Here is a 25133-nt window from a genome sequence, read left to right on the forward strand (position 1 = left end):
TCAGAATTTAGCTATACCTTCATTTAAATTATATTATAAAATATAACGGTTTTACATAACAATAAAACCGATATTATGTGCCGAGAGGAAAACATACAGCATTGCTGTGAAGAAGCAGTCGTATACTTACTTTAATCTGTGGTCGATTGTTACCTTACACAACTTAGTTCACCTGAATGTCACTAGGTGGCGTTAGTTAACCAGCAAGTGCGCGGGAACCGCCGCCATATTCCTTCATAGTCTTCACCAGGAAGTACTTTCTGCAATGCTGTGTGTTTTCCTCTCGACACATAATATCGGTTTTATTGTTATGTAAAACCGTTATATTGATGTGCCTTCCGGAAAACATACAGCATTGCTGTGAAGACGTGTTTGTTATCTGCTGGTGAAATATGTATTGTTTTTAAGCACAACGCTATGATGAAATTGATAACTAATGAAATTAATAAATTATAAACAACTTAAATGTAACAATCATTTTAATGTCTTTTAATGCTTTGAAAGATATAAAATGTATATAATATAACATTGTTGTCTTTACTATCCTGGCTTAAGAAAGTATTGTAGAATTTTGTGAGATTAGAGCGATGACATTTGGTAATTAAATTTATAATATATGAAATAATATATTGTTTTCCTTCCATTACTTACTATACAAACAAATATACTCATTGAAATTATTATCATTAGTTTATTATTATTGTTATATATATAATAATAAAAAATCAATTTGGTGTAAATGTTTTGAAAAAAGAGTTATGACTAACTTTAGTTTCTATTATACGACAGTAATGATTAAAGAATGTGCTGGATGATCTCCAGTTTCTACGTGACAATATCTCATCAATCAATTGATTATGTAACGACCCCAGGAAAGCTACCGCTGACCTACAGCTTCCCGGAGGTCCCCTAATACTACTGTCCTGAAGAACTGTACGCACCCAATTCCCGATTACAGTTCGAGAGGCAGCCGTAATATCACCATTGACAGTGATGAAAAGGTTATTTAAATTGATATTGCTAGTTAACCGCCTAATTTGTGTTCTTTGTATGAGTGCTCTAACTAATGTGACGGGACATATGTTTTGATCATCATGTTTAGAGAGTTTCCATGCGGATTGGCGATAATTGTGAGTGTCCGTTTTAGACCCAAAGGCCGGTATTAAAATGATGCTATCTCCGTTATCCTGGAAACTTTCTGTAGAAATTTTTAAAGGGTCAGATCGTGGATTATGCTTCCCGAGGCTAGCAATATAAATGCTGCTGTCCTTCGTGACAAGTCGAATAAGGTGTCTTTAGAGGAGTTAGCCGATAACCAATTTAGGACAATTCGAGGATCCCATATAAGTGCTCTCTTTATAGCTTTAGTTTTAATAATTCTTTTTCTTCTACAGCCCAGTCTTTTATTTGTTCGCCCCACCCCCAATTTTCCAGACTTTCAGGGCTAATGTTTGCACTTGTGGAGGAGGTTGCGATGTTGTCACATCTATGAGCACTTCCGAGAGGTTCTGTAGCTCGTGCGGTAGCTCTAATGCCCTCGATTTCAGGTCTTGTAGCCAAAACACCAGAGGCCAGTCTGGGGCCACTACAAGATAAGTTCCCTTGGCGTTGTTCAGATGTGCTAACATCATGGGTAATAGGCTGGGAGGTGGAAAAACCTAGGTGACCCGGTAATTCCAAGGTCTGCTGAAGGCGTCTGTATAACATACTGATTGATCTTTGCAGTCTATTGATACGTAGTTTCGTACAACAGCTGTATTTTTTGCCGCGAACAGATCTATTTCGGGATACCCCCATTTTTAGAAGACTTCCGCTGTCGCATCGGGTATCAGGTGCCATTCCGCCAGATGTTTTCCTCGTGATAATCTGGCCGCAAGTATGTTGTACCTCCCCGGGAGGTAATATGCTGACAGCGTTATTTTGAATTTGTCCGCTAGTTGGAGAAGTTTGAATGTCAGTTCCGGCAACGCTAAAGATTTGGTTCCGCCTTCTTTCCGGATATACGCTATCAGTGTTCGATTGTCGGATTGGATCAGTACATGTGACTTTACTAATATTTTTGAGTTCATTTTGATAGCAGCGAAAACGGCGAATAATTCTTTTTTGTTGCTGTGCCACCTCCTTTGGTAGAGTGACCAGCTCCCTGAGATCACTTTTCCATCCAGTTGAGCGCCCCAACCCATGTCTGAGGCATCCGTTGCCAGGAAGTGGGTAGCTGGTTTTTTGTGTATCGGTAACGAGTGATAATTGGCTCCGCGCCACCACACCATCTCTCGGTAAACATTTTGAGGGATACGTTGTACTTGACGGGGTAGTCTCTTGTCGAAGCGTCGCAAGAATATTTGGAAATTGCGACAGTGTAGTCTGCCCCGTGGAATGACAAAGTTGGCAAAGTTCAGCTGCCCCAAAATTGTTTGTAATTGTCGTAGACTCATGTGTGGCTTTTGCGTAATCTGTTCTAGGGCGCTGTTGATGCATTTTACTTTCTGATTTGGTAAGACCATTTTGTTCTTGGCCGTTAGCCATCGTATCCCTAGATATTCCAAGTCTTGTGTTGGAGTTAGGACCGATTTCTGGAAATTCACTTTCCAACCCAACAGTTCCAAGTGTCTTACGGCCTCCGCAGCCTGAAGACTTAACTTGGTTTGGTCTTGTTGCACCAGAAGAAATTCGTCTAGATAGACTAGCACTCGACAATCTTTCGCACGCAGGGTCTCCGCGACCCAGCATGTGATGGAAGAGAAAAGGTGCGGAGCAGAAGCTAGACCGAAAGGCAGGCACGTCATCTCGTAAATACGGTTCTGATAACTGATTCTGAGGAAGGGTCTGTGTGATTTTGCCATAGGGACATGAAAATAAGCCTGCGAAATGTCGATCTTTATTATCCAGTCTCCAGGTTGGAGAAAGTTCGGCACATCTTTATGGGAAATCAAATGAAAGTGTTTCGTTTCTACATATTTGTTTAGTTTCCGAAGATCGAATATTGGGCGCATCGATCTATCGCTTTTCATCCGGAGAAAAAGTTTTGAGATGAAACTCGGAGACTTCTTGAAGAACATTTTGATCCACTAGTTCGAGAATTATTTGAGTCATGGCAGGAGAAGTTTTTGTTGCATACTGGTCCATTATAATTTTTGTAGACAAAACAAGAGGGGGTTTTCTGAATAGGGGTATTCGGGATCCCGTGATTGTCATCATGATAAATTTATTTGCATCTAAAGCCTGCCATCTGTCTTTGAACTGGTGACTCCCCTTGAATGATTGTGTAGGATAGTAATTTTTTCTTATCTCTGTTACGAAATGTAAAGTTTTTAGTTTGCTTGTTGTTTTTAGTCTTGTTTTTGTATGTTTACTTGTTTAGTGGTTTCTTATCTGAACTTTGATAATAATTGGCCTTGGTGGAATTGTAACTTTTAGATTTTGAAGATTCATTAAGTCTCCTTTTCAGACCAAACTTATCTTTTGGTTTGAATGTTTGTGATTGTGCCAACCATTATTGTGGCCCTCCAAGGGACTGAATAAGCGACAGTAGTTTTGTTTTGTCAAAAAAAGATTCTTCGCTGGGTGGAATATTATGAAGAGCAGTTTGTACACTTTTATTAGGTATTTCTAATACGAGTCGTGAACGTCTAATCTCTACACATTCCGCTCGCTTGCCACAAACGATTTGTAGTGTGCGCTCCGATTTTTATAGGAGGTGGAAGATGCACCAAACGTAGCGCTCATATTATTAAATAAATTGTCGCTATTTAGCTCGCTTGGGTTTTTAACAGCCCAATCTAGTATTTCTTGTACGCCTGATTGCAACAACTCCTTTAGCTATAACAAAGCATTGGTCAGTCCCGCAACAAATAGTTCGGTAGGGGCCAAAAAGTCTTTGCCTTTATTGAGGCAGCACAATTCATCATTGATTTTAAGGTTGCAAAATCCCGGAGATGCAGTAACTTCAGCTAATGCTTTATTATAGCGCACGTGTTGCCATAAGATTGTGTTAAAATTATGTAACTCTTTAAGTTGTTTTAACCTATTCCCGTCGGCTGGCTTCATGCATTTTTTGTCATCAAACTCTGTCTTATAATTTCCGAGTTCTAGAATCTTTGCTGGCACCGAAGAGTTGGTTAAAAAAGAACTAGCATTTTTTACTTGGTCTGAGTGCACGTAACTACTGAATTTGTTGCTATCAGTCCCACATTGTTGATGCATTATTAAATTTGTGAGAAAACTGACCTGGTCATATAACGCGTCGATTCTCGGATCGACCGTTACCTGGAGATCCAGCCGGCGTTTCTTGCTGGGAGTACCCTCACTTTCGTTATCGTCGCTTGAACTGCTTGAATTCGAGGTATCGTCATCCTGGCAGCATTCATTTTTTTCGGTACAAACATCATCCGAAATAGGCACATGCGACTCACTAACTTCCGCGGTTTTATTCGGAGGGCGATCCATAATTAGAAAATAAATCAACTCGAAAAGTCAACTCAAAGTTCGAAAAAATACAATATGTTACGATTTCGAAAACACTTAGTTAATTATTTTATTTTTATAAAATTCACAGATACATGAATTGTTCATTGTAACTGAATCACTTTAGAATTATTTTTTACGAATTTCGACCAACTTGGCGAAAGTACACAACGCTATGAAGGAATATGGCGGCGATTCCCGCGCACTTGCTGGTTAACTAACGCCACCTAGTGACATTCAGGTGAACTAAGTCGTGTAATGTAACATCGACCACATATTAAAGTAAGTATACGACTGCTTCTTCACTGCAATGCTGTATGTTTTCCGGAAGGCACATCAATACTTTATGTCTACATTTTAGAATTTTACAGAATGTATTGAGATCAACTTTATGAAAGTCTAAACGTTACTTTCTTTTTATAGTTACGAAAAAATTTCAGAAATTTATAAGGCGCAATATTTTGGTCAACATTCAGTGACCAATATTTGACACAAAAATATTTTTTTGATATCGATGGATATTATTTGAATTAATTATTTTATGAGCTGGCAGTTTATTTTTACTGTCAAATTGTCAATTGTGAATTGTCATTTGTCAATGATAATAGATTGTGTAGTGGAATTCGATCGTTTTGTTTCTTCATTCTATTTTATATAATTATAAATATTTTTTAATTAGTTATTATAAATTAAAATGGGTCTAGACATCATAGGTTTCGCTTATGCAGCTACCGTTGCCGCTGGTGGCGTTATGGGTTATGCGAAAGCAGGTTAATTATTACTTTCAATACAATTAAAGTTAAAAAGTACTCGAACTTCGTGATGGTTTAATTCCACATTACTTTTATTAATCTAATAAATAAGAAATAGTTTAAAATTTAAAATATTTTAAGTTTTTAAATAATAATAAACTAAATTATTTTTTTTCAAAGATTAGATAAAATGAAACAATTTTTTTCACACGATTATCGTTCGAGAATTTTCTGCAGCGAGTAGTACAACTTCACCTTTTAATATAAATTTGTAGAAGTTTAAATAATTAGATTATAGCAATTTGGTATTTTAGTGAATCATTTCCAAGCAATTATATAATAAAGTGGTTTATACAATGAATTATTTTGTATTGGCTCTCCATTTGGAAAAAATTAAATATAATATGCCTTAACTATTCATGATTAAAATTATACATGTCATAGAAATTTTGTTTCCCTTTAATTAAAAACATATTTTGAAGTCATAAAATCCTAGCAGTAAAATTTTAATTAGGGAGATATGGATAGACTGCTCAATGAGTATATAATATTATTTGATATACTGTCATAATTAAAGTTTATTATTATGGTTTTCAGGATCTATTCCGTCACTCGGAGCTGGGCTTATTTTTGGATCTATATTAGGTAAGCAAGAGACTAAATGCAACTTAACTTGAGAGCTTAATTTGTATTTATATTTCATCTTATGCTTAGTATTGCCAGAAAACAAACAAACTTGCAAGTCTTGGATGAACATCTGCCACTTGTATATCATTGGAGATAGGTTTGCTGTCTGTAACTTTACATTATGTCCAATGTTTTTTCTTTTTTAGTATGATTATTTTATATAAAGTGCACAATACAGACAATATAAATAAAACATACATGTTTTGGAATTGAAATTGTCACCCAGTATGCATAATTAGATTTAAGTGTTCTACAAACTATTACTACACCACAGTATTTTTTTAATAAAATTCAGTAATTACCATTAAAATAGTTGATTAATTTAATTTTTCTAAGGTGTGGGCGCATACCAACTTAGCCAGGATCCTTCAAATTACACTCTGATGATGGGGACAACTACATCTCTAGGAGGTCTCATGGGCTATAGGTGAGATTTGTAATATTTAATGAGCTTCAATCATTATCAAATGAAATTAAATAAAAATCCTTTATTTAATATAGAAGCATTACACTTTAATTATTACTTGTCAAAAATAACTACCACTAGTTCTAAAAAGAAAATACTTTGACCTGATAAGAACTAGTGAAAGAAAGTCAGAAAAATAAATGAGGTATATCAAGAGAAATGAGTTAACATAAGACCTTTATACTTGCTGGTGCAAACCTACCAGGTATCAATTATTCACCAAATATTTTTCTGCCATACAGCAATACTTAGTACTGTTGTGTTCACAAGGAACTTAACACCTTAGTGCACAAGATGGTTGGTGGGTACATACCCAGATGGGTTTGTATAAAGCCCTTCCAACTTATCCTGTAAAAATAAATTGGTAAGCTTTTGTAGTTTCAATAGTTTAATGATACATGGATGATCCAGTTACGTGGCACTCATAGACTATTTACTTAACCTTTGGGTCTTGGTTTGAACCTGAGTTGAGCTTAAATGTACAACTTCTTTCTTAGCCCAGTCAAGTGTTTGAGGGGGAATAAGATTTAAAGTCATATTTGAAAGATATATATTGCTACTCATATAATATTATATAAGCTGGTTCTCCTTTAACAATTTTTTCTGTACTTCAACTAAACTTAAAAAAAATCTAGTAACATCAAATTTCATTTCTGTAAAATCAATTCATCCTTTCTTGGGTAATGTGTGGTTATATTATTATAGTAGAATTCTGTTAGTACATCTGTATTACCTCTCAATAACGAACAACTAATATTTCAATTCAAAAAAGGAATGGATAACTCCTGGAAATGCTATCAGTTTGGTCAGTAAAAAATATAATGTAATAATAAATGATAAAACTTGCTTTCAGGTATTATAATAGCAGAAAGTTCATGCCAGCAGGTCTCATGTTTGTCTTATCAGTGGGAATGTTTGCGAAGCTGCTAGTTAAGAATGTCACCGCCTCTCCAATGGCTGTGAAGTCTAATTAAAACTTAGTGCTCAAGAAAATCTGTTTAGTGTATCATGTTTTAATTGAAAAAGCGCAAGATTTCCCGCCAACACTATATACTTTTTTTCTACCAGTAACTCAAGCAATAGTAAAATATTTATGGTTGAAATTCAATTAGCCTAGTTGTTTTTTTTTTTTTGGTAATTCATCTTAAGCCTTCTTATGTTACCGTACTATGTGTTATGTTACATTTTAACTTTTGATACGTAAATGAGTCAAGTCATGATAATATATAGGTTTGACAGTGACGTTTTCCGTGTGTGTTAAGATAAAAATGTATTTCTTCAAATCATATTAATGTATCGTTGATCCTTTGTTTTTATTTTTGTTATTTTGAATGTGTAATTAAAATGGTGTCGGAATTGTTATATTTAAGTTATCCTTATTGTGGGCAATAAAACAAAATGTTTTTATTTCTTCGTGTATATTTTTTTCTTAAAGTTTAGAAATTTAGGACAAAACGAATTTGTTTATACATAAATAATTGACATTATATAATAAATAGTTATTAAAAGGCAAGTGACGTCAAAATTGGAAGTAAACGGTTTATTCCTATTAAAAACTAAACTGCCAAATACTAATTACAATTTTTTAATCTATGGTAACTTTAAAATTATAGAGCTATGTCACATAAATAAATTTCGATATTAAAAACAGACTTATATTAATAACAAGGTGTAAGAAAGAGTAACTTAAAAAGATAAACTTAAATATTTAGAAGAATGCGAACCAGTCGCTGTATTAAAAAAAAAAAACAAAAGTAAAGAAGACATTTTAAAAATCCACAATAGTTTCGATATTAGTGCATAATAAGAGAAAAATATTGGGTGTATACGTGAATTATGTTTATTATCGGCTTAATTAATTATTAAAAAGGCACTTTGTGGCAGTTTCATTCTGTAATCTTAAAACGACGCTATTTTTACAACCACTTATAAAAACATAGACTAAGACAAAAATCTACATTAAACACAAAACTTCGTAGAGATATAAAATCTCTTATCGAATCAGTTTTGTTCGTAATATACATAATACATTATATCTAGTGTACTTAGAGTTCATTTATTGTAACACAATCACATTGTAATATCACTCACATGTCTGACACTTAATATTGTCTTCAGACACATTCTTATACACACAAGCACGTGCGTCACATCCATTATTACCCGCTGTATATTACCTCTTGTATAATTTAATATTACCAAAGTAATAAAACAAATTTCGAAGATAAAAAAATTAAGTTAATTAATATTAAATAATTAAATTATAATTCAGTATATTTTGTAAATAAATCGAGTATTTACATAAAACTTTTCTAGCTTTGAGCTATATAGATTGTAGTCTTTATTGTGGAAGTAATATTTTTATAAGGTATGTGCGCACGTTTCACAATCTGAAATGTATTTAAAGGCTGGAGACGAACTGCCTGGTTTGTTAACAATCCAGGCCTTAGTCGATACCTCGGTACCAGTCTCTAGTCCAGCAAGCAGTCTTCATTGTTTTTCCCGCTCGATTTGCTAATGGCGGCTACTGAAACATAAAAATTATAAAAAATAACTTATACAAAAAAAAGTTAAAAACAAAAATGTATAAGTTTACGAAAATAGTCTACTTTGGTTCTAGAAGATATAGTATCTATATGATTGTATTGATTTTTATGATGTTTGGAATATGAAGGAATAAGAATGTATTGAATATGGATATGACTAAAAGTTTATGTACATTTATAAATATGTATAATATATATTGATTACAATCTGTCCTTGTATAAACATATCTACATCTACGCGACAGTTTGTTATCATTTATTTAGTGACAGGACGTAAATGGCTGAAAAGAATGCATATGAAATAATAGTAGTAATTGTGATATAATTGAAGATGCGAAAGACCATGATGATACGGTGATTGACAGAGTGACATCGATATGGTCATATGTTCGTGTCTTACCAATAATTAATTTGGCATTTCTATGTCCTAACAAGCTCCCCTGACGTCAGATTCCTTTGGTAAGAGAAGACTAACCTCGCTGGCTCTATTTGAACTTGCTGAGAATTCGCATCTGGTCTTATAGAATTGTCTGATGATTTTGCTTGTGAGTAATATGTTCCTATTTTAAATAGAGATTTTATTCCCTTGTCTGAGAATGGACCTTTCGTCGTGCCCCGCCCGAAGTAACTGTCTAATTCTTCTTTTTTAAAGAAACCCCGTTTTGGTTCGGTCACTTCCGGCTTTGTTGTCTTTGTTGTAAAATCTTTAAAATCGTATGGATTTTTAGTTGTTGTTATCGAGTAATTGTTAATTGGTGGTTGTGTGCTGGATGGTTGTGTCGCTTCTGTTGATTTTTCTGTGTTTTCTGTTGGTCGTCTTGTTGTATAGTAATAATATTTGTAGGGATTCATTGTGGTTCTAGTTGTTGTAGTTGTTGTTGTCGTCGTAGTTGTCGTAGTTGTTGTTGATGGTTCAAGACTTGTTTTCTTTTGGTAATATTGATAATAATTAGGCTTGTAAGGTTCAGGTTCTGACGTGCTAGCTACGTATGGCTGAGTTGTTTCTTCGTTACTGTGTACGTGTTTAAAATAATACGTTAGTATATTATCCTGTTTCGTTTCTACACAAACTGACAACCCCGAGATCATGTGTTATCTCGTTGCTCGTAACAGTATTGTGATGTTCCAGCAATATATATCCCAATGTAATTTAAATAATAATCACTTCACTGGAGTCTCATATTCAACCGAAGTTCAAAATAAATTCATTCATTATTTTGGTAATACAAATTATACAGACCTTGTGATATTTCCGTAGAAGGGACTAGTCTCGGGTCGTATGTAGCTCGGCGTGTGTTGCGAGTAGTCCGGTATTATGTTCTCGTGTTCAGTTATACACCGACCGTTAATACAGTACTGAAATGTATAATTATGCGATTACACTTCATTATAAGAAAAAATATATAATATACATAATATTTATTTAGATACGCTTGATGATGTAAAAGTACTTGGAAAAGTATATTTGAATAAAAATATTTTGATTAGCTTTCACATACTCGATAAATAACTATTATACAATTTTATCTAACCCCTTATTAAAGTCCTTAAATGAAGGCAGTTAATCTTAAAAATAAAATTATTTACTACGATTTTCTTGGCTGTACTGACCTGTCCATCGCCACATGGAGACCCTTCCGCGGCGGGTCTGTAAGCAACGCAGTATCCGCTTGCCGCATCGAAGCAGAAAAGTTGGGCACAAACCCGCTCGTCCTTGAAACATGCGCTGAAATTCATAGCGTAAATGATAATTATCTTAAAACAAAATATATATTTTTACATTATCATACAATATCGTTTAAAAAAAATATAATATTTATTACATCGTCATGTATTATAATTGCATTTATGATTTACCTAGTTCCTCTGTCCTTCCGACACTGCGCATCTAAAGTAAGTAAGCGACCGGGGAGTACCCGGGGTAGTGAGTCATCTTCGTGTGGAGAATTATATAGGCAAGTCGCAGTGTCACCGCTAAAACATTTGAGATATATGTAAACAGGTATAATATCATCGCACAATTTTCTTTCCAGAATGAAAAAAGATCAATACTAATAAACTACTTAAATTTTGATGCGCAATAACGATAGACAAAACGAATCGAAAATATTTTATTTAGAATATAAAGTTATAAAATATGAAGTCTTTTCAAATATAGTCACAATTTAAGATTTAATAATAAACAGTTTGAATAAAACTTTGGCGCCCAACGTGGGACTATTTTTTTAAAACATAAAATAGCGTAAATTATTTATAGAAAGAGATAAACCAACTTTAAGAAGTGATGGAAACTCTGAACACTGCAAGGGGACCAACGGAAACCTTTCTCCGTATGCCGGAGATCAGACATGATAAATCCATCTTCCCATCTACACTTCTCAGCGCCTGGACCTCCTAAATATGAGGGTGGTGGACTTCCGTCATGAACTGCTCCTAGCCTAAAATGATATTAAAAACCAGGGTAAATCACTATATGCATGTAAATATATTTATAAATGGCTTTAACCAACAAAATAACTGTTCAGACACAAAATATTAAGCAAAGTCAAACTTTAAATGTAGTAATTTTTAACTTACAAATGTCCAACTTCATGAGCAGCAACAATAATGCCAGAGAAACCGCCAGTGTCTTCGATGATAGCAACAGAGTTTACTTTTTCAAGTCGTTTATTCACAACGCATGCGCCTCCAACGTAGGCGAATCCTATCAAAAAGTATATCTCAGTATTTGTGTAGGAAAAAAATAATAATAATTAAAAAACAATTTTCAGGAAAGGTTCAACAGGTCAAGGTTTCGTATGAAAGTGAACTATGTACTTACGTTGATAAATTATTGGATGAAGACATACATATATTGATGATTTGTGGCAAAGGTCATTATGGGCTCGTACTTACAGGAGAACGTAGAAGACGCGAATACTAAGATATTTAAAACAAGAAAAAGCACATACAAAGCATATTGAACTAAGTTAGAAAATTAAGGCGTAACCCATGCGATTAATATAACAGGCATATGCATAATTTTAGGATATTCGTTTAAAAATATGACATATAAACTACTTTAGTTTATATGTCATATTTTTTTAGGTGAAAAAAAAATCATTTAATATGTTAACTTTTTACATATCATACACAAATACTGTCGAGTAATTACATCACTTGAACTTCATGGGTAATGTATCTCTTTTTTTGCACTTAAACATAAAATAACATGCAACTTAAATGGCTTAATCGATTGTGTTTACTGAATATTTATGAACGTCATTAATAGTAAGTATAGTTTGCTATACGTAATAGACGGGTTAGTTTATTTTACGAATGTCCTCGTGTCATTTAAGTAAGGTAGGGCCGACTGGTCCCTCTGACCTTACGCAACTTTCTTGTTAATGTAAGAAGATACACTGGAGGCCTTTTGAAAGGTTTGACGCGTGAAGCCAATCGTTATGTTGAAATAAATGTGGGCGATCTTTGACTTATCATACACAACAAAATATGAACAGCGATTATTTAAAGTAATCCCTTTAAATGCTCGCTTTATTGTCATCACATGCTTTTAAAAAAGAATCAATGTAGGTTTGATGCATGAATCATATACAGATGAAAGTCTCTAGAAGTAGGTACATATATTAAAATTATGGTACAGGTGACACGATGGAGTAGATCTATGACTAAACTACGTAGGTAGAGTTGGAAAATATTTTTCTATATACATGAAATATTGGATGGTGTAGAGAAAGACATATGCGCAGAAAGATTATTCACAGAGTGCTAATGAAATCACGGATTCGGGAGGATGGGTAACAGAGGAACGTGGTTCCAGTGAAACGTCGTGTACAGGGGGGAAGGAACATGTGATAAAAGGCGTGCTCGGGGGGATTAACAGTTAATTCGGCACACGCCTACCTGCAGTCCCTCTATTGCACGCATCGTTCGCGTATTGTCTCCTGCACATGTCTAGTCTGAAAGCCACGGAAACAAATAGCTGAATAAATTGCTTAAAAATATATATATTTCTTCTCTGAGTTTATCACCTATACGATAAGGTTCGATTCAAATAACCGCCTGTCGTATTAACGTGCGGCGAACTATTCAGTCATTAGTTCTATATCAAAACTCTTCCCATTACCGAAACCATGTGTCAAAGACCATTCAAAAATGGAACGTTGTCTATGACAACATTCAGCGCCATTACCAAATCCTTTACCGTAAACATAAAATTAAAATTATCAAGCCGAGTTATTTAACTCTTAAGCCTCGGTTAATGCTGAGTATTTCAACACCAGTCGCAACCTTGTAAAGGTTTTTGTTTAAAATTGAATTACCAGCGGTGCCTTTTGTACAGCGACCACCCTTGCGTCGTCGGCACATGTCATACCTGTTGGTTAAATCAGTTTTTGCGTCTTCATTCGGATTCTTCTAAGGTTTTTTTTTACAAATATATTATTAACTCACGCTTAAACTTGAAATAATGGCGCCAAATTATTTATAAATTAATTTCAATTGTATACTTACCCTTATAATATACGTTGTATAATATTAATACGTCTACATTTAAATATACTATTTCTTATATTTATCGCACTTTTCTGGGCATATAATTATAATTTTATTTAAGATAATCTCAATCAATTTGAGCGTCATGGTCTGAATAACAATGGCGTAGTCATGCGTACCAATATTCGTACATACTCTGACTACGATTTAAATATAATGAAGTTGACGCATTAAGGTTGCCATTGTATTTATATATCATATTAATGCAGATTACACAATACATTATTACATATTTAAACACAGTGACTAACTGTGATTTTATTATTTTTTTTTAAATTCAATATGCCTGATGTATTTTATATCTTAGAAATAAAAAAAAAAATAAAGCAATAGTATGAAGAAGCTACAGATTTATTTTCTGCTCCTGTAATAAAAAAAAATACGCCATTTTTTTTGTCTTTCCACTCACTTGGTTATTGCAACAGCTATATCGTAGACAGGTAGTCTCCTCTCTCTAAAGAGGTACTTGCCCATGTCCGTCAGAGCGGCAGCGGAATCGATAGCATCACGACCGACGCGGTTCCTTTCAAGATACGGTGTGGCGTCGCGACCCTGGATGTATAAAATTCTTACATGCACAACATACGATAAAAACCAAGATTATTTAAAAAAATAAAAATAATGCATTCAAATATAGAAGACAATATTATATATTTAATCTATATTTTTATATATTTAATCTATATTTTTGTACAATAATTATCGAGTCGTTCACATTCGTAATATTAAATTGATCGTGAATTTATTTTAAAGTTTATACTAATTATATATAAAAATATTAAGAAAGTTTTTAATACATAATAAATAAATCCGATAAAGTCAGATATATCATAGTTTCAGACTAAATTAGATTGAAAGTCGTTCGACGGGTGACATTTAAAAATTATTCTATCAAGCATCCATATATAATACATAAATAAAAAATCAAGTATAATAATTAACATAATTGGATGAAATTGGTTTTAATCATTAGTTCTACTAATATAATTTAGGTATTCGTCTCATGTTTTACGTTGGTCATAAAAATAAAATAAATTCAAATTTATTAATTTTGATGTTCTTGGAAAACAATTGTAATCATTCTGTTTATAAAAAAAAAAAAAAATTAAATTGAATATACAAATGAGCTATAGTTATGTTCGTAGGTTAAATGTATATTATTACGATAATTCATATGAAAATACGCTTAGAATGTGTGAACAATCAAATAACAATTCTTAAAATAATGTAAAAACTATTGATGGTTTATATTTGATAAATAATTGTAAAAACCTTTCAAACCTAATCGTACATTTATTTTTGGTGCCATATCGTTTTGTACATCAAATACTTACAAATAATTTAACGAGCGAGCATTAAACTCTGTGTATAAACCTTAAATAAAACGTATCAGTGACAAAGATCAACCAGTAAATGACCTTAAAAAACCAATGACCTTAAATAGTATTAAGATATCCCTAAATACAATATGTACCTAGACATTTATTTTGTAAGTATAGTACTTTTAACTCACGAAGGCGCGCCCGTCCATGTTAAATGCATTAATGTATAATAAAATTAAGTAAACAAAATTTTTTTTTTGTTTCTTTTGTCGTTACACTCGAAGCCATTATGTAAGCACTACCGTCACTCACTTATAATTAGTTAACGTGGAGAGGCGCACCTTATTGAGTAAATAGATCTAAGTATAACGGATAAAGTCTCATTCGAGATATAAAACCTCATTATAATGTAAAACTAACTTTAATCTGTAGTATTTTTCTTTTATCGTACATAACTTTTTGTTTTAATTTATAATTTAGTTGATGATTCGAGTTTCATTAAAACACAGTGTTGTGTGAATTCAAAATTGTAGATCTTTTTTGTCTTTTTGGCTATATTTATGGTTTTTAATATTAACTGTTGTTAATATTAAATAAAAAAGAAATTATTAAAAAAAAATGTTAAAGGAAAGTGACAATTCCAAAAGTTCCTACATAATTTTATACCTATTTAAAAACTTTGAGCAAGGCTAAGCCACTAATTTTTCACTTGGTGATAGGGCTTCGTGAAAGTCCGTCTGGGTAGTTACCACCCACTCATCACATATTCTACCTCTAAACAATAATACTTAGAATTGTTGTGTTCCGGTTTGATGAGTGAGTGAGCCAGTGTATGTAACCTCTTGAGAGTCGGTCTAAATATAGGTTAATAAGTTTAACCGCACCAATGTCTATGAGCGGTGGTGATCAATTAATATCAGTCGGCCTATTTACCAGTCCACCTTGCTATCTTATAATATTAAAAAAAAAACTTTATACATTATAAGGACTTAATTATTACAATTAAGACCAGTTTTGATTGAAGTCGAATAAAAATTCAAATGTTCTGGTTCAAGCTTAACAAAATTTCTTTGCAGGTGTTGCTAATGTATACAAATTAATTCGATATATTTTTTATTAATAACCATATCTTGTTTCGCTCGTATCCTTTCATTTGTCTCATTTATATCAAACGCCCAGCCGTGAAAAAAAATAAAAACAAATAATATATAATATAAACCACAATATATTGGATTTCTATTACTTTATTTATAAGTCGTAAATTTGTAACTTTAAATTGGAAATCACACATTTCCAATTCTTTCCAGAATGTTTAAAAATAGTTTAAACGGTCGCTATTTTTTATACCACAGAGTTAATTTGTATCATAAATCAAGAAATATTATTAAAAATAAATAGATATCATAAAAAATAGATATGCTTTAAAAGTTAACTTATACATATACATAACATTGTTTTATTTTCTCCGATTTAATATTAATATATTTAAGCATAAACTAAAATAGCTGGCTGTAAACATGATATCATATAACTATTTTCATTAATAAAAAAAAAAAAAAGAATACGCGGCAAAACGAAAAGCTAGTCTTCTGAAATTGTCATTGCTGTTGTTATTTTACATTGTGTAAATTAATTTATTATTTATAAAATGGCAAGTGACACTGTACTTAAATATTTAGCCGATACTAATAGACCGTACTCGTGTGCAGATATTACAGTTAATTTGAGGGGCACGTATTCTAAAAATGCAATACAAAAAGCGCTTGACGCGTTAGGCGAATCAGGTAAAATACGATGCAAATTGTACGGTAAACAGAAGGTATATGCAGCGTTACAAACTGATAGTACAGAAATAGCTAGCGATTCAGAAGGTAAGATCATTTTTGTACTTTGAGATCATTTTTGTTCTTTAAGAGTTTGCTCGTCGATCTTTTATAACAATTACCAAAACTTTACGTCATATTTCCTAATTTAAAAATCTTCTAAACGTCTCGTTTATTCTAACCAGTATTAGAGCTGTCTTTATAAACACAATGTCATAAGGAAAGTAATTATGTTTTAGGTCTCACATAATGTCTATTGTATCTTACTCTATAAATGCATAATAATTGGGTCTTAAAGAATGTTCCTTGGCTGTATTGTTTTAAAAATTGACATCTCTCACTTGCTTCTGATCTAGAACGTTCTCGAACGTGTTAACATACGAATTAAATCTTTTCTCATCTCTTTGGTGTTTGCATTTCTGACTTTAACCTATCAATTAGTCTGACTTTTTTTAAGTATTAAAAAAAGTGGTAAACAGAATAAAATAATGGCCAACGGTTGGCCACTAACTACACGTATGTAGTATGAGTGTCAAGCGTAGCTGTCACGCACACCAAGATAATAAAGTTGGCTCATTTGTTTTAGTTCTTTTGTAATTCAACACACTAGATATATAAATAATTTAGTTTGTTTCATTTGTTTTATTTACATTACATTTTAACTGTCAAAAATTTCACTATTAAAACGTGATTTCTTTTTCAGATTATGACTCGCAAATCGTAAGCATAACAAACAGTTTAGATGAAAAAAAATCTTTACTAAAAACTGCTGAACTCAACCTCAAAAACCTCTTATCCGCGCCGACCAATGATAGCGCGAAATCACAAATTGAGGAAATTAAAAATAAAATAGTCAAACTAGAAAACAAGTTGATCGATTTGCGCAACTCTACTGAAGTTGTAAGCGTTAACGATAAAAAAATAATATTAAACGACCACGATATTTTTTTTAAAGAATACAGGTATACGGTATAAATGTTAAGATTAAATTATTACAACTATTAATATGATAATGTATCTTATAAATAACCTTTTTTAAGAAAACGCAAGAGAATTTGTTCAGACATGATCGAAGCTGTTCTTGAAGGTTATCCGAAATCAAAAAAGAACTTTCTAGACGAACTATGTATAGAAACGGACGAGATGGTTAATTTCAAACTGGCTTCGAAACAATAAAAAACAATGGAATAAAACATTGATTTGTCATAAATTATAAACAATTTTAAATCGTTAAATCTGTATTTACATATTAATTTAAAAAAAGATCTTCAGTTCTCCGATTGATTTGTGATTTTAATGATATTTTGCGCAAATAAATATGTCTGCACCACCCATTCGTCATTACGTATAGATTAAAAATATATGACGCATGAATAACTCGTAAGTTTTAATGAGACGCTAAAAAGTTCCGCGTTTATTTATAAATCATTGTAATTTAAAATGATTACAGTTTTCCTTTAATTTCGCATTAATGATTTAACATTTAAGAATTCTTAAACATAATTATACCTAGTAATTGTGTGTGTTGTCACAATTACTATACGCTGGTACTGGTAACCCACTTCATTAAAAAAGTATTAATTTTATTAAGAGAAACTTAGTCAAATATATTTTATGACCAATGTGCTTTATCTGTTTTAAAACAAGCTTATAGAAAATAAATCTAATTAAAATAGGAAAATAAAAAATAAATCCTTATTATAAAATACTATAAACAAAATGTATACCTTAAGTTTTTTTTAATGAAAAAAGTATATGACCTCTTTTGAGAGGTTTTAAAAAGTAATAAGAGGAGATATTAAAAATAGAAATAAATAAAATGGATTCCTTGGCAACAGGCAATGTTGAGTATACAGATTACAAGTATTCTTTTGTAAGATTACTCACCCTAGAGATGATAATGCCTGCTATGGATATCCTTATTCTTGGTCCTTTAAGGAGTTTGTATCTCAAATCCACGCCGTTCCAGAAAGACACGAAATACCGCTTTATTTGCAAATTGTCCCCGCCATGTAACCTGAGAAGATATTAATTAAAAATTATAAAACACAACATCGTTATCTTTTTTAAGTAAGTAATTAATCTATTTACGTAGGTTTCATTTTTAAATACCTATTTATACCAATAGTTCAAATGACAATATAATTTTTATGCGTTATATAAAAAAACATCGCACGGAATTTAACCCATTGAAAAAAATTACACGTCATAAAAAATTACACGTCATAAAAAATTACACGTCATAAAAAATTGATAGTAATAAAAGCGGGTTTAGTATTTTATTTGTAAAGAAAAATAATGCTATTAGATTAAGTTCTGTTTAAAATCTGAACAGCCTTTTGCAATTAGGTCTTATGGTACAAAATGGTACTATGATTTACAAAGGAAAATTAACCCAGGAAACAAGTTATTTAATAAAGGTATGAATACCTGTAGCCATCATAATCAACAATAACAAGGATTTCGGGGTATATAACGTATGGTGCTTCTCTCTTCCGCCTGCTCAGCGACTCTGTCGATCGTTTCCTTCTGAAACGCTTGCCAAGATGGTCTGGTTCCATGAATGCTAAAATAAAAAAAAATATACATTTGAAGTCAAATAAAAAATCGATTAAATATAGGTAATTATTATTGTTTTCATTTTGTTATATAATAATTATGTATATTAACAAGTTAATATATTATGCATATACTCAAACAATGCGGTATATTGTTTTTTTTCTTTAATTAAAGAAGTATATCATTAGCATACAAAGTCAAATTTATCAATTCAAATGAACACAATAAAAAATAAATGTTAAACAATATTATTTTGTTTTTGTTAAATTAACATTATATGGCGCCTGCATTCCATAAAGTATAAACGATTCTTAAAAATTTAAAATGTCGTATAATCTCTTGTTTATGGTCAAATACATTAACACGACGTAATTTAAATATATCGTTTTAATTAATTTTTAAATTATAAAACGTATATATTTTATTTACAAAAGTTTTTATACATTACTATTATTTTTAGATGTTATAATATTAAGAAAGAACCATAAACAAATTTAGTTAACTAAAACTATATTTTCATTTAAATACCTATTGATTCTGTATTTTTGTGTTTCTACTATTTATGAATATATATAAATATATATAAATTTAATTGAAATATTTAATAATTTATAATTATATATTCATAAATTTAAATGATGCTGTTTGTGTGTTGAAAGTTAAGACATAAAGATATGTATCTCAATATCGTTTATTTTTGTTGTGTTCGGTACTGATTTCACTTCCAGTACAAGCCATAATTTTATTGGAGGGAATCTATACTAATATTACAAATGCGAAAGTAACTCTGTCTGTTGCGTCGTCACGCTGAATCCATTCAGATGAAATTTGGTATTGAGATAGTTTGAGGGAAGGACATAGGCTTTTTTTAATTCATCTCTCGAGGGGGTAAAACGGGGAGTGATGATTTGTGTGTTTCGGTAAAGATTTATAAATTCCGCGCGAGTAGAGCCACAGGATCAGCTAGTATTATACAAAAAAAACGATGAAATATTTTATATGATAGGTATATCATATTACATATAAATTAATTATCCGAACTAAGAACATTAAAAGTACCATCCTATCCACCTAAATATTAGCAAAGTCGCGTTCAATAGTGAATTCTTTAAAATATATGGTTTTCCCCAAAACACGAGTATACGAATAAAAGATTAATGAATGATATTTTAATAACATCGCGAATATATTATGAGGCTGACGTAATATGCCCGAGACTCGACCTTATGACCTCTCCACGATACCGACCATAAAGATTACATTTCTTACACTTTTAGCACTCGATCTATTCACACGATAATACATTAATATTCGATTAAAAAAAAAAAAAAACAACTAAAGATATATTTTGTCATCGTTTTTATACTCTTCCGTGTTCTGACATGTACATGGTTAAAGGTACATGTACATTCGCAATTCAAAAAAACACTTCCGTAGTTTTGGTTGTCACTTATTACCAACTACGTGGTAGTTGTAATAATACAAAAAGTTCCAAAAATGCCAACTTTACTCTCGAGACCCTATATATATTGGGGCGAACCAAACAAATTTTCTTTTCTTCATACAAATTTTCAGTACAAACATTTGATATATATTTTACGATTTGACAGTTCATTAAAACGGACAAAAAAATATGTCGGATATAAAAATCAATTTGTTACGAGACGTAATCATTAAGACAGACAGACAGGCATCTCTTCCCATATTTATTGGTAATTTGAATACGTAAAATTATTAATATACACTAAATCAACGACATTTACTTGAAACGAGTTTCGCGGCCATTTTGCATAATTTTCATAGGTGCCTTTCCTGTCATGTGGGTGAACACGACGTGTCTTTCCGCGAATTTGTTGTAGATATAGGTATTAATAAATTTCCCAAATTTTTAATGTGTACCATTAAATTTAGAATTAGCTCCAAATTAATCATTTAGTTTGACTATAATTATTTTATAGATTAAAGTGGTCTTTGAAGAACAGATAAAAAAATCTGGGAAATTAGTTTGGCATTTATGGACGACATTTTTAATTATTACTGGCCGCTATTAGTCATAAAATGAATTAGTTTTATTAGAAATGATCAATAACATTTGAAAGGTTAATACGAAAAAAAAAGTTAATATTTTCTAGCTTAGACGTCAGAAATATCGTCTCTGGTAGCATTGAAATCCATTGATTAAGATTAATGATCAAAGTTCCATAAATACAAATATTACTAGCAGAACCAACATTATAATTATTATGGTATCTAATTATTAAGTATGATACTACAAATATTCTTAAATTAAAGTAGTAGGTAATCATATACTCATAGTATTTTGAAATGATACTCGCATTAATTAAACGAAGATATTTATTCAGCCCGAGGTTAATCATTTGTGCTTGAAATGTTATAGTTCAAAAGTTTTTGCGCAAACACGGATGCATTTTCGTGCGATAGACAAATAGGGCAGACAAATCTAGCGCAGGGCCATTGGCTTGAGCGCTTTGCAAAGCTCGGAAGTAAATCACTACAAACCTCAGAAACTCGGGTCTGCAGCGGTAAATTCGTGAACATTAAAAATAAAAAAATATTCGGGACGATTTGCATCTGTACAAGCTAGTATTTATTTGTGCGCAAGAAGACATAAAATATAATGTTCATAATTTTTAATATAATATTTCGTTTGAAATTTATTGGTACCCGCATTGAAACACACAGTCTATCACGTCTTGTAAATATCTCAACCGAATCAAAAATAAAGGTCTGTCGTAAAATCGTAATAGTCACGAAATGCTCAAATAAGGATAATTCGGATTATCAAATGGACAAAGGTTGTTTGTTTTATTATTATCTGTGCATGTTAGGACTATAACCTATAGAGTTTTAGGTATGTATAGTATAAATATAAATAACAGAGCTGAATTTTGAAATATTATTCTAACAAATTATATTATTATATTTGCTAATAAATTAACTCTTAAACGTGATAAAATCGATATGTATATTTTTATTGTATAATCTGCATGTTAAAAATTACAACTATTGGTAAAAAAATAATAATATGAATATTCATATTTTTTAAGTCAAATTGTCAATAGACAAAATAGAATCGAGGAAGCAAAGAAAAAATCAAAACTGCTTGCACGTATAATGTTCTTATAAATTATAAATTCATCAACTTCCTACAATCCACTTATCGTAACATTTATGTAACTTTAAATAAATAACCGTAAGAGCAAAGGGTACATTTCTGGCTTCCAATGAGTTTAATTTTACATTTCATTACTATTTTTTTAATGTTAAGGCCCTATAATGTTTAACGATAATTACGCTAATTGCAATATTTAAAAAAAATGTCTATGATGAACTGTTCAAGTTAGAAGGTGTTAATTTATCGTGGTGGCAGTCAGAAATAAACATAAAGTGACAAAATATATACTTAATAAATTATCAGAGACAAAGTTGTAAAGGATCATTATTAATAATGTATTTATAAATATTCATTGTGAATCGCCATGCGAACGTGATCACTAGATGGCGTTAATGTCAATCAACCTATAAATTATACGTATTTAAATAAATACATGCGAAGGAAGAGAACATTAATTTATAATAATTAATACAATAATTTTAATAATAGATTTGCTGATAGCTTTTCCGTATGCAATATATATATATATATATCTTAGATTTTACTGGAAAATCTTAGGATTTACCGTAGTTCGAGCTTCTACAGTAACAAATATATACATCATATGTATGTAATTCATGAATTATTTTTACTTGTAATAATTAAATAAACACACTCGTATTCTTATAAATCAATCATATAGATTACTTTGATTAAAAATATATAACAAGTCGAAAAGTTAACTCTAAATGTAAAATGATCAAACGTATAATGTATATTTAATATGGCGACTGAAGTCATGTTTCCGACATTTATCGTCATAACGATTTATGTCCGTGTGACATCAGACACATTTAATTTAAAAAAATTTAGATACAAACCTATTAGGATTTAAAATATACACGCGTATATAAATAATCGGAATCCTTTACTTTAAGTTTATAAACGAAAATAACTAAGGTAACTTCTTCCTTTCCTCCTCATGCCTCCTTGATCCTTATCTTAACCGTGACGTCAATTACATATAACATTTGTTCAAAGTCCACTTCGCCTGCTCCTTGCTATGTATTTACTCCCCAAAGTACTCTTAGTGCATATTAAATTCGGTACTATCTTTGCTCAAAGGTTTTTTTGCTCAAGTGAGTAGGAATTTAAATATGAAAGTGTATTTGTTTGCTTGTCTTGTTATGCATGAATGCTTAAATCGATCGGCGTGGAATATGGTACGCGGATAGTCTGCGACAAGGATACACGACGAAGGACATCGATTTTTATCATAGTCGAGACTGTAGTATAAATTACATACGTCTTATACTTTAGAAAATAATTCACTAATAAAATTATGCCAATTTTTATTCAATGACAAGTCTTTTCTTTCCAAGCAAGTAGGACAATAAAAAAGTGGTCACAAGTATCTTACCATAATCACTTGAGTGATCTCCTTGCGCCGGGTCTCTTTTTATAATGACATGTCCAGCACCTTGTAACGCCTTCTGGAGTTGCTCTTGTTCGACCTTTTTTCTTTTAACTAAAAAAAAGAAGAAGAAAACAGTAATTAATATTTTCTTTATTATGTTATAAATTTAAATTAAAGTAAGTATGTGTATATATGTACTTATATATAAATGAAGGGATTAACAATCTTTTTGTAGCTTCTATTTTTATAGAGAATTTCTCAATTAAAAAAAAAGAAAACTTTTTCTAATATGATGAAGTCTTTCGGACCGATTTTCTCTTACGGCAATCATTTTCAAATGAGACTAAACATCTGCGCAGACATTATCAAGGGAGACAAGTCATATAATATAATTACTGCACAAGTGTGTGCACTAACACAAGTGCAATTTTATCCCCATTCTCATAAATAGATTGGAAATCCGAAACAGGACCAGTACCAACGCCTTTACATGCTTTCCGAAACCCTGGAGTGTAAACTCACAACTTCCAGAATCCGGGTTGCTACAGAAGCTCTCGATCGAAAAATTCATCTACAATTTGAAATACCGACATACACAAAATAATATTACAAAAAAACAAATGAAAGCCGGCGCGCGAAGGTAGTACATATAAAAAGGAAGCCAATTAAAGTTGACGTTATTTCAATTCAAGGAAGATACGACGAAAACTTAATTGCAAGCTTGCGATCATAAGATATATTAGTAATTAATAAATGTTAAATATATATGCAAAAACCAGTTATACACCTGATTGGTATAAAACAGCTTTATGAATGAGAAACTACCAGTTTTAACGTTCGCAGCTATAACTGCTTCGCCAATTTAAATAAGTTGATTTATTCTATTATATATTGTTTTTTGAAATTTAACTTCCTCACCAATTGGTGATGAGTTTAATAACTGAATTCGAATGCAACACTTTAAATGTATCTGTCTTATCATCTGTTGGTAATTTTTTTTCACACACTAGGACTAGAACAAATCTCAAATGAACTTTGACCTTGATGTCAGTGAAACTATCTAATCTATTTTTCACTTGTTTTTATGTTGGTTTAGACATAAGATTACAAAGCGATATTCGGTGATGATCTGACCGATCGATCAGATGAAAATCTGACACGACGGAAGAGACGCAAAACCAAAAGGTTAAAACGCAGTACCAAAAGGTTTGTGCTTTCTGTATAAAATACCGCCCGACCCCGGATTTGAGCATATGACCTCGAGAAGTATAGTCACATAAGCTAATCCCTATCCAACGAGTCATTTAAATTTGCCATGTATAAATTACATCTATAGTATAATAATCATACTAATGACCAAAAACTAATCAAGATAACAAAATAATATTTAGAGATAACATGTAAACTTGCTTATTAAGCGAATTTACG

The 25133-nt window shown here is 31.6% G+C and overlaps 5 protein-coding genes across 11 annotated transcripts in view; 2 read left to right on the forward strand and 3 right to left on the reverse strand.

Annotated features, from left to right (window-relative positions):
* Positions 1-25133, reverse strand: part of LOC113403147 (uncharacterized) — a 361159-nt gene that overhangs the window by 192309 nt on the left and 143717 nt on the right. The gene's annotated exons all lie outside the window — the stretch shown is intronic.
* LOC135194138 (uncharacterized) lies at positions 1800-2786 on the reverse strand. Its single transcript, XM_064218999.1, has one exon. The coding sequence runs from the start codon at positions 2784-2786 to the stop codon at positions 1800-1802; it is 987 nt and encodes a 328-aa protein (XP_064075069.1).
* LOC113403146 (transmembrane protein 14C) lies at positions 5083-7776 on the forward strand. The gene is made up of 4 exons (XM_026643608.2): positions 5083-5234; positions 5814-5861; positions 6240-6330; positions 7223-7776. The coding sequence occupies exons 1-4, from the start codon at positions 5159-5161 to the stop codon at positions 7341-7343; spliced, it is 336 nt and encodes a 111-aa protein (XP_026499393.1). The 5' UTR covers positions 5083-5158; the 3' UTR covers positions 7344-7776.
* The window catches only part of LOC113403114 (A disintegrin and metalloproteinase with thrombospondin motifs like), a 133613-nt gene continuing 116250 nt past the window's right edge, over positions 7771-25133 (reverse strand). For 2 of the 6 annotated variants that reach the window (XM_026643555.2, XM_064219046.1), the window contains 12 exons: positions 23709-23816; positions 19045-19180; positions 18502-18631; positions 13879-14021; positions 12819-12874; positions 11493-11619; positions 11189-11353; positions 10773-10889; positions 10527-10641; positions 10156-10271; positions 9316-9927; positions 7771-8896 (listed from right to left, as the gene is read on the reverse strand). In XM_026643555.2, the coding sequence (XP_026499340.2) occupies positions 9336-9927; positions 10156-10271; positions 10527-10641; positions 10773-10889; positions 11189-11353; positions 11493-11619; positions 12819-12874; positions 13879-14021; positions 18502-18631; positions 19045-19180; positions 23709-23816 (1805 nt within the window). In that variant the 3' untranslated portion in view covers positions 7771-8896; positions 9316-9335. Of the gene's footprint in view, positions 8897-9315; positions 9928-10155; positions 10272-10526; positions 10642-10772; positions 10890-11188; positions 11354-11492; positions 11620-12818; positions 12875-13237; positions 13291-13878; positions 14022-18501; positions 18632-19044; positions 19181-23708; positions 23817-25133 lie in introns of all 6 variants that reach the window. The other 4 variants (XM_026643556.2, XM_026643558.2, XM_026643560.2 and 1 more) reach the window with 4 other exon arrangements.
* LOC135194135 (homologous-pairing protein 2 homolog) lies at positions 16440-17790 on the forward strand. The gene is made up of 3 exons (XM_064218987.1): positions 16440-16662; positions 17318-17576; positions 17655-17790. Exons 1-3 carry the CDS (start codon positions 16440-16442, stop codon positions 17788-17790), a joined length of 618 nt encoding a protein of 205 aa, XP_064075057.1.

Source organism: Vanessa tameamea, chromosome 25 (assembly GCF_037043105.1).
Source record: "Vanessa tameamea isolate UH-Manoa-2023 chromosome 25, ilVanTame1 primary haplotype, whole genome shotgun sequence".
In the NCBI taxonomy this organism is placed as follows: domain Eukaryota; kingdom Metazoa; phylum Arthropoda; class Insecta; order Lepidoptera; family Nymphalidae; genus Vanessa; species Vanessa tameamea.

Bases quoted from the DNA above. Each gene is read 5' to 3' on its own strand.
- LOC135194138 (XM_064218999.1), bottom strand. From the start codon at position 2,786: ATGACGTGCCTGCCTTTCGGTCTAGCTTCTGCTCCGCACCTTTTCTCT.
- LOC113403146 (XM_026643608.2), top strand. From the start codon at position 5,159: ATGGGTCTAGACATCATAGGTTTCGCTTATGCAGCTACCGTTGCCGCT. The intron at 5,862-6,239 runs GTAAGCAAGAGA...AATTTTTCTAAG, and splicing joins TATTTTTGGATCTATATTAG to GTGTGGGCGCATACCAACTT. The intron at 6,331-7,222 runs GTGAGATTTGTA...ACTTGCTTTCAG, and splicing joins GGAGGTCTCATGGGCTATAG to GTATTATAATAGCAGAAAGT.
- LOC135194135 (XM_064218987.1), top strand. From the start codon at position 16,440: ATGGCAAGTGACACTGTACTTAAATATTTAGCCGATACTAATAGACCG. The intron at 16,663-17,317 runs GTAAGATCATTT...TTTCTTTTTCAG, and splicing joins AATAGCTAGCGATTCAGAAG to ATTATGACTCGCAAATCGTA. The intron at 17,577-17,654 runs GTATACGGTATA...ACCTTTTTTAAG, and splicing joins ATTTTTTTTAAAGAATACAG to AAAACGCAAGAGAATTTGTT.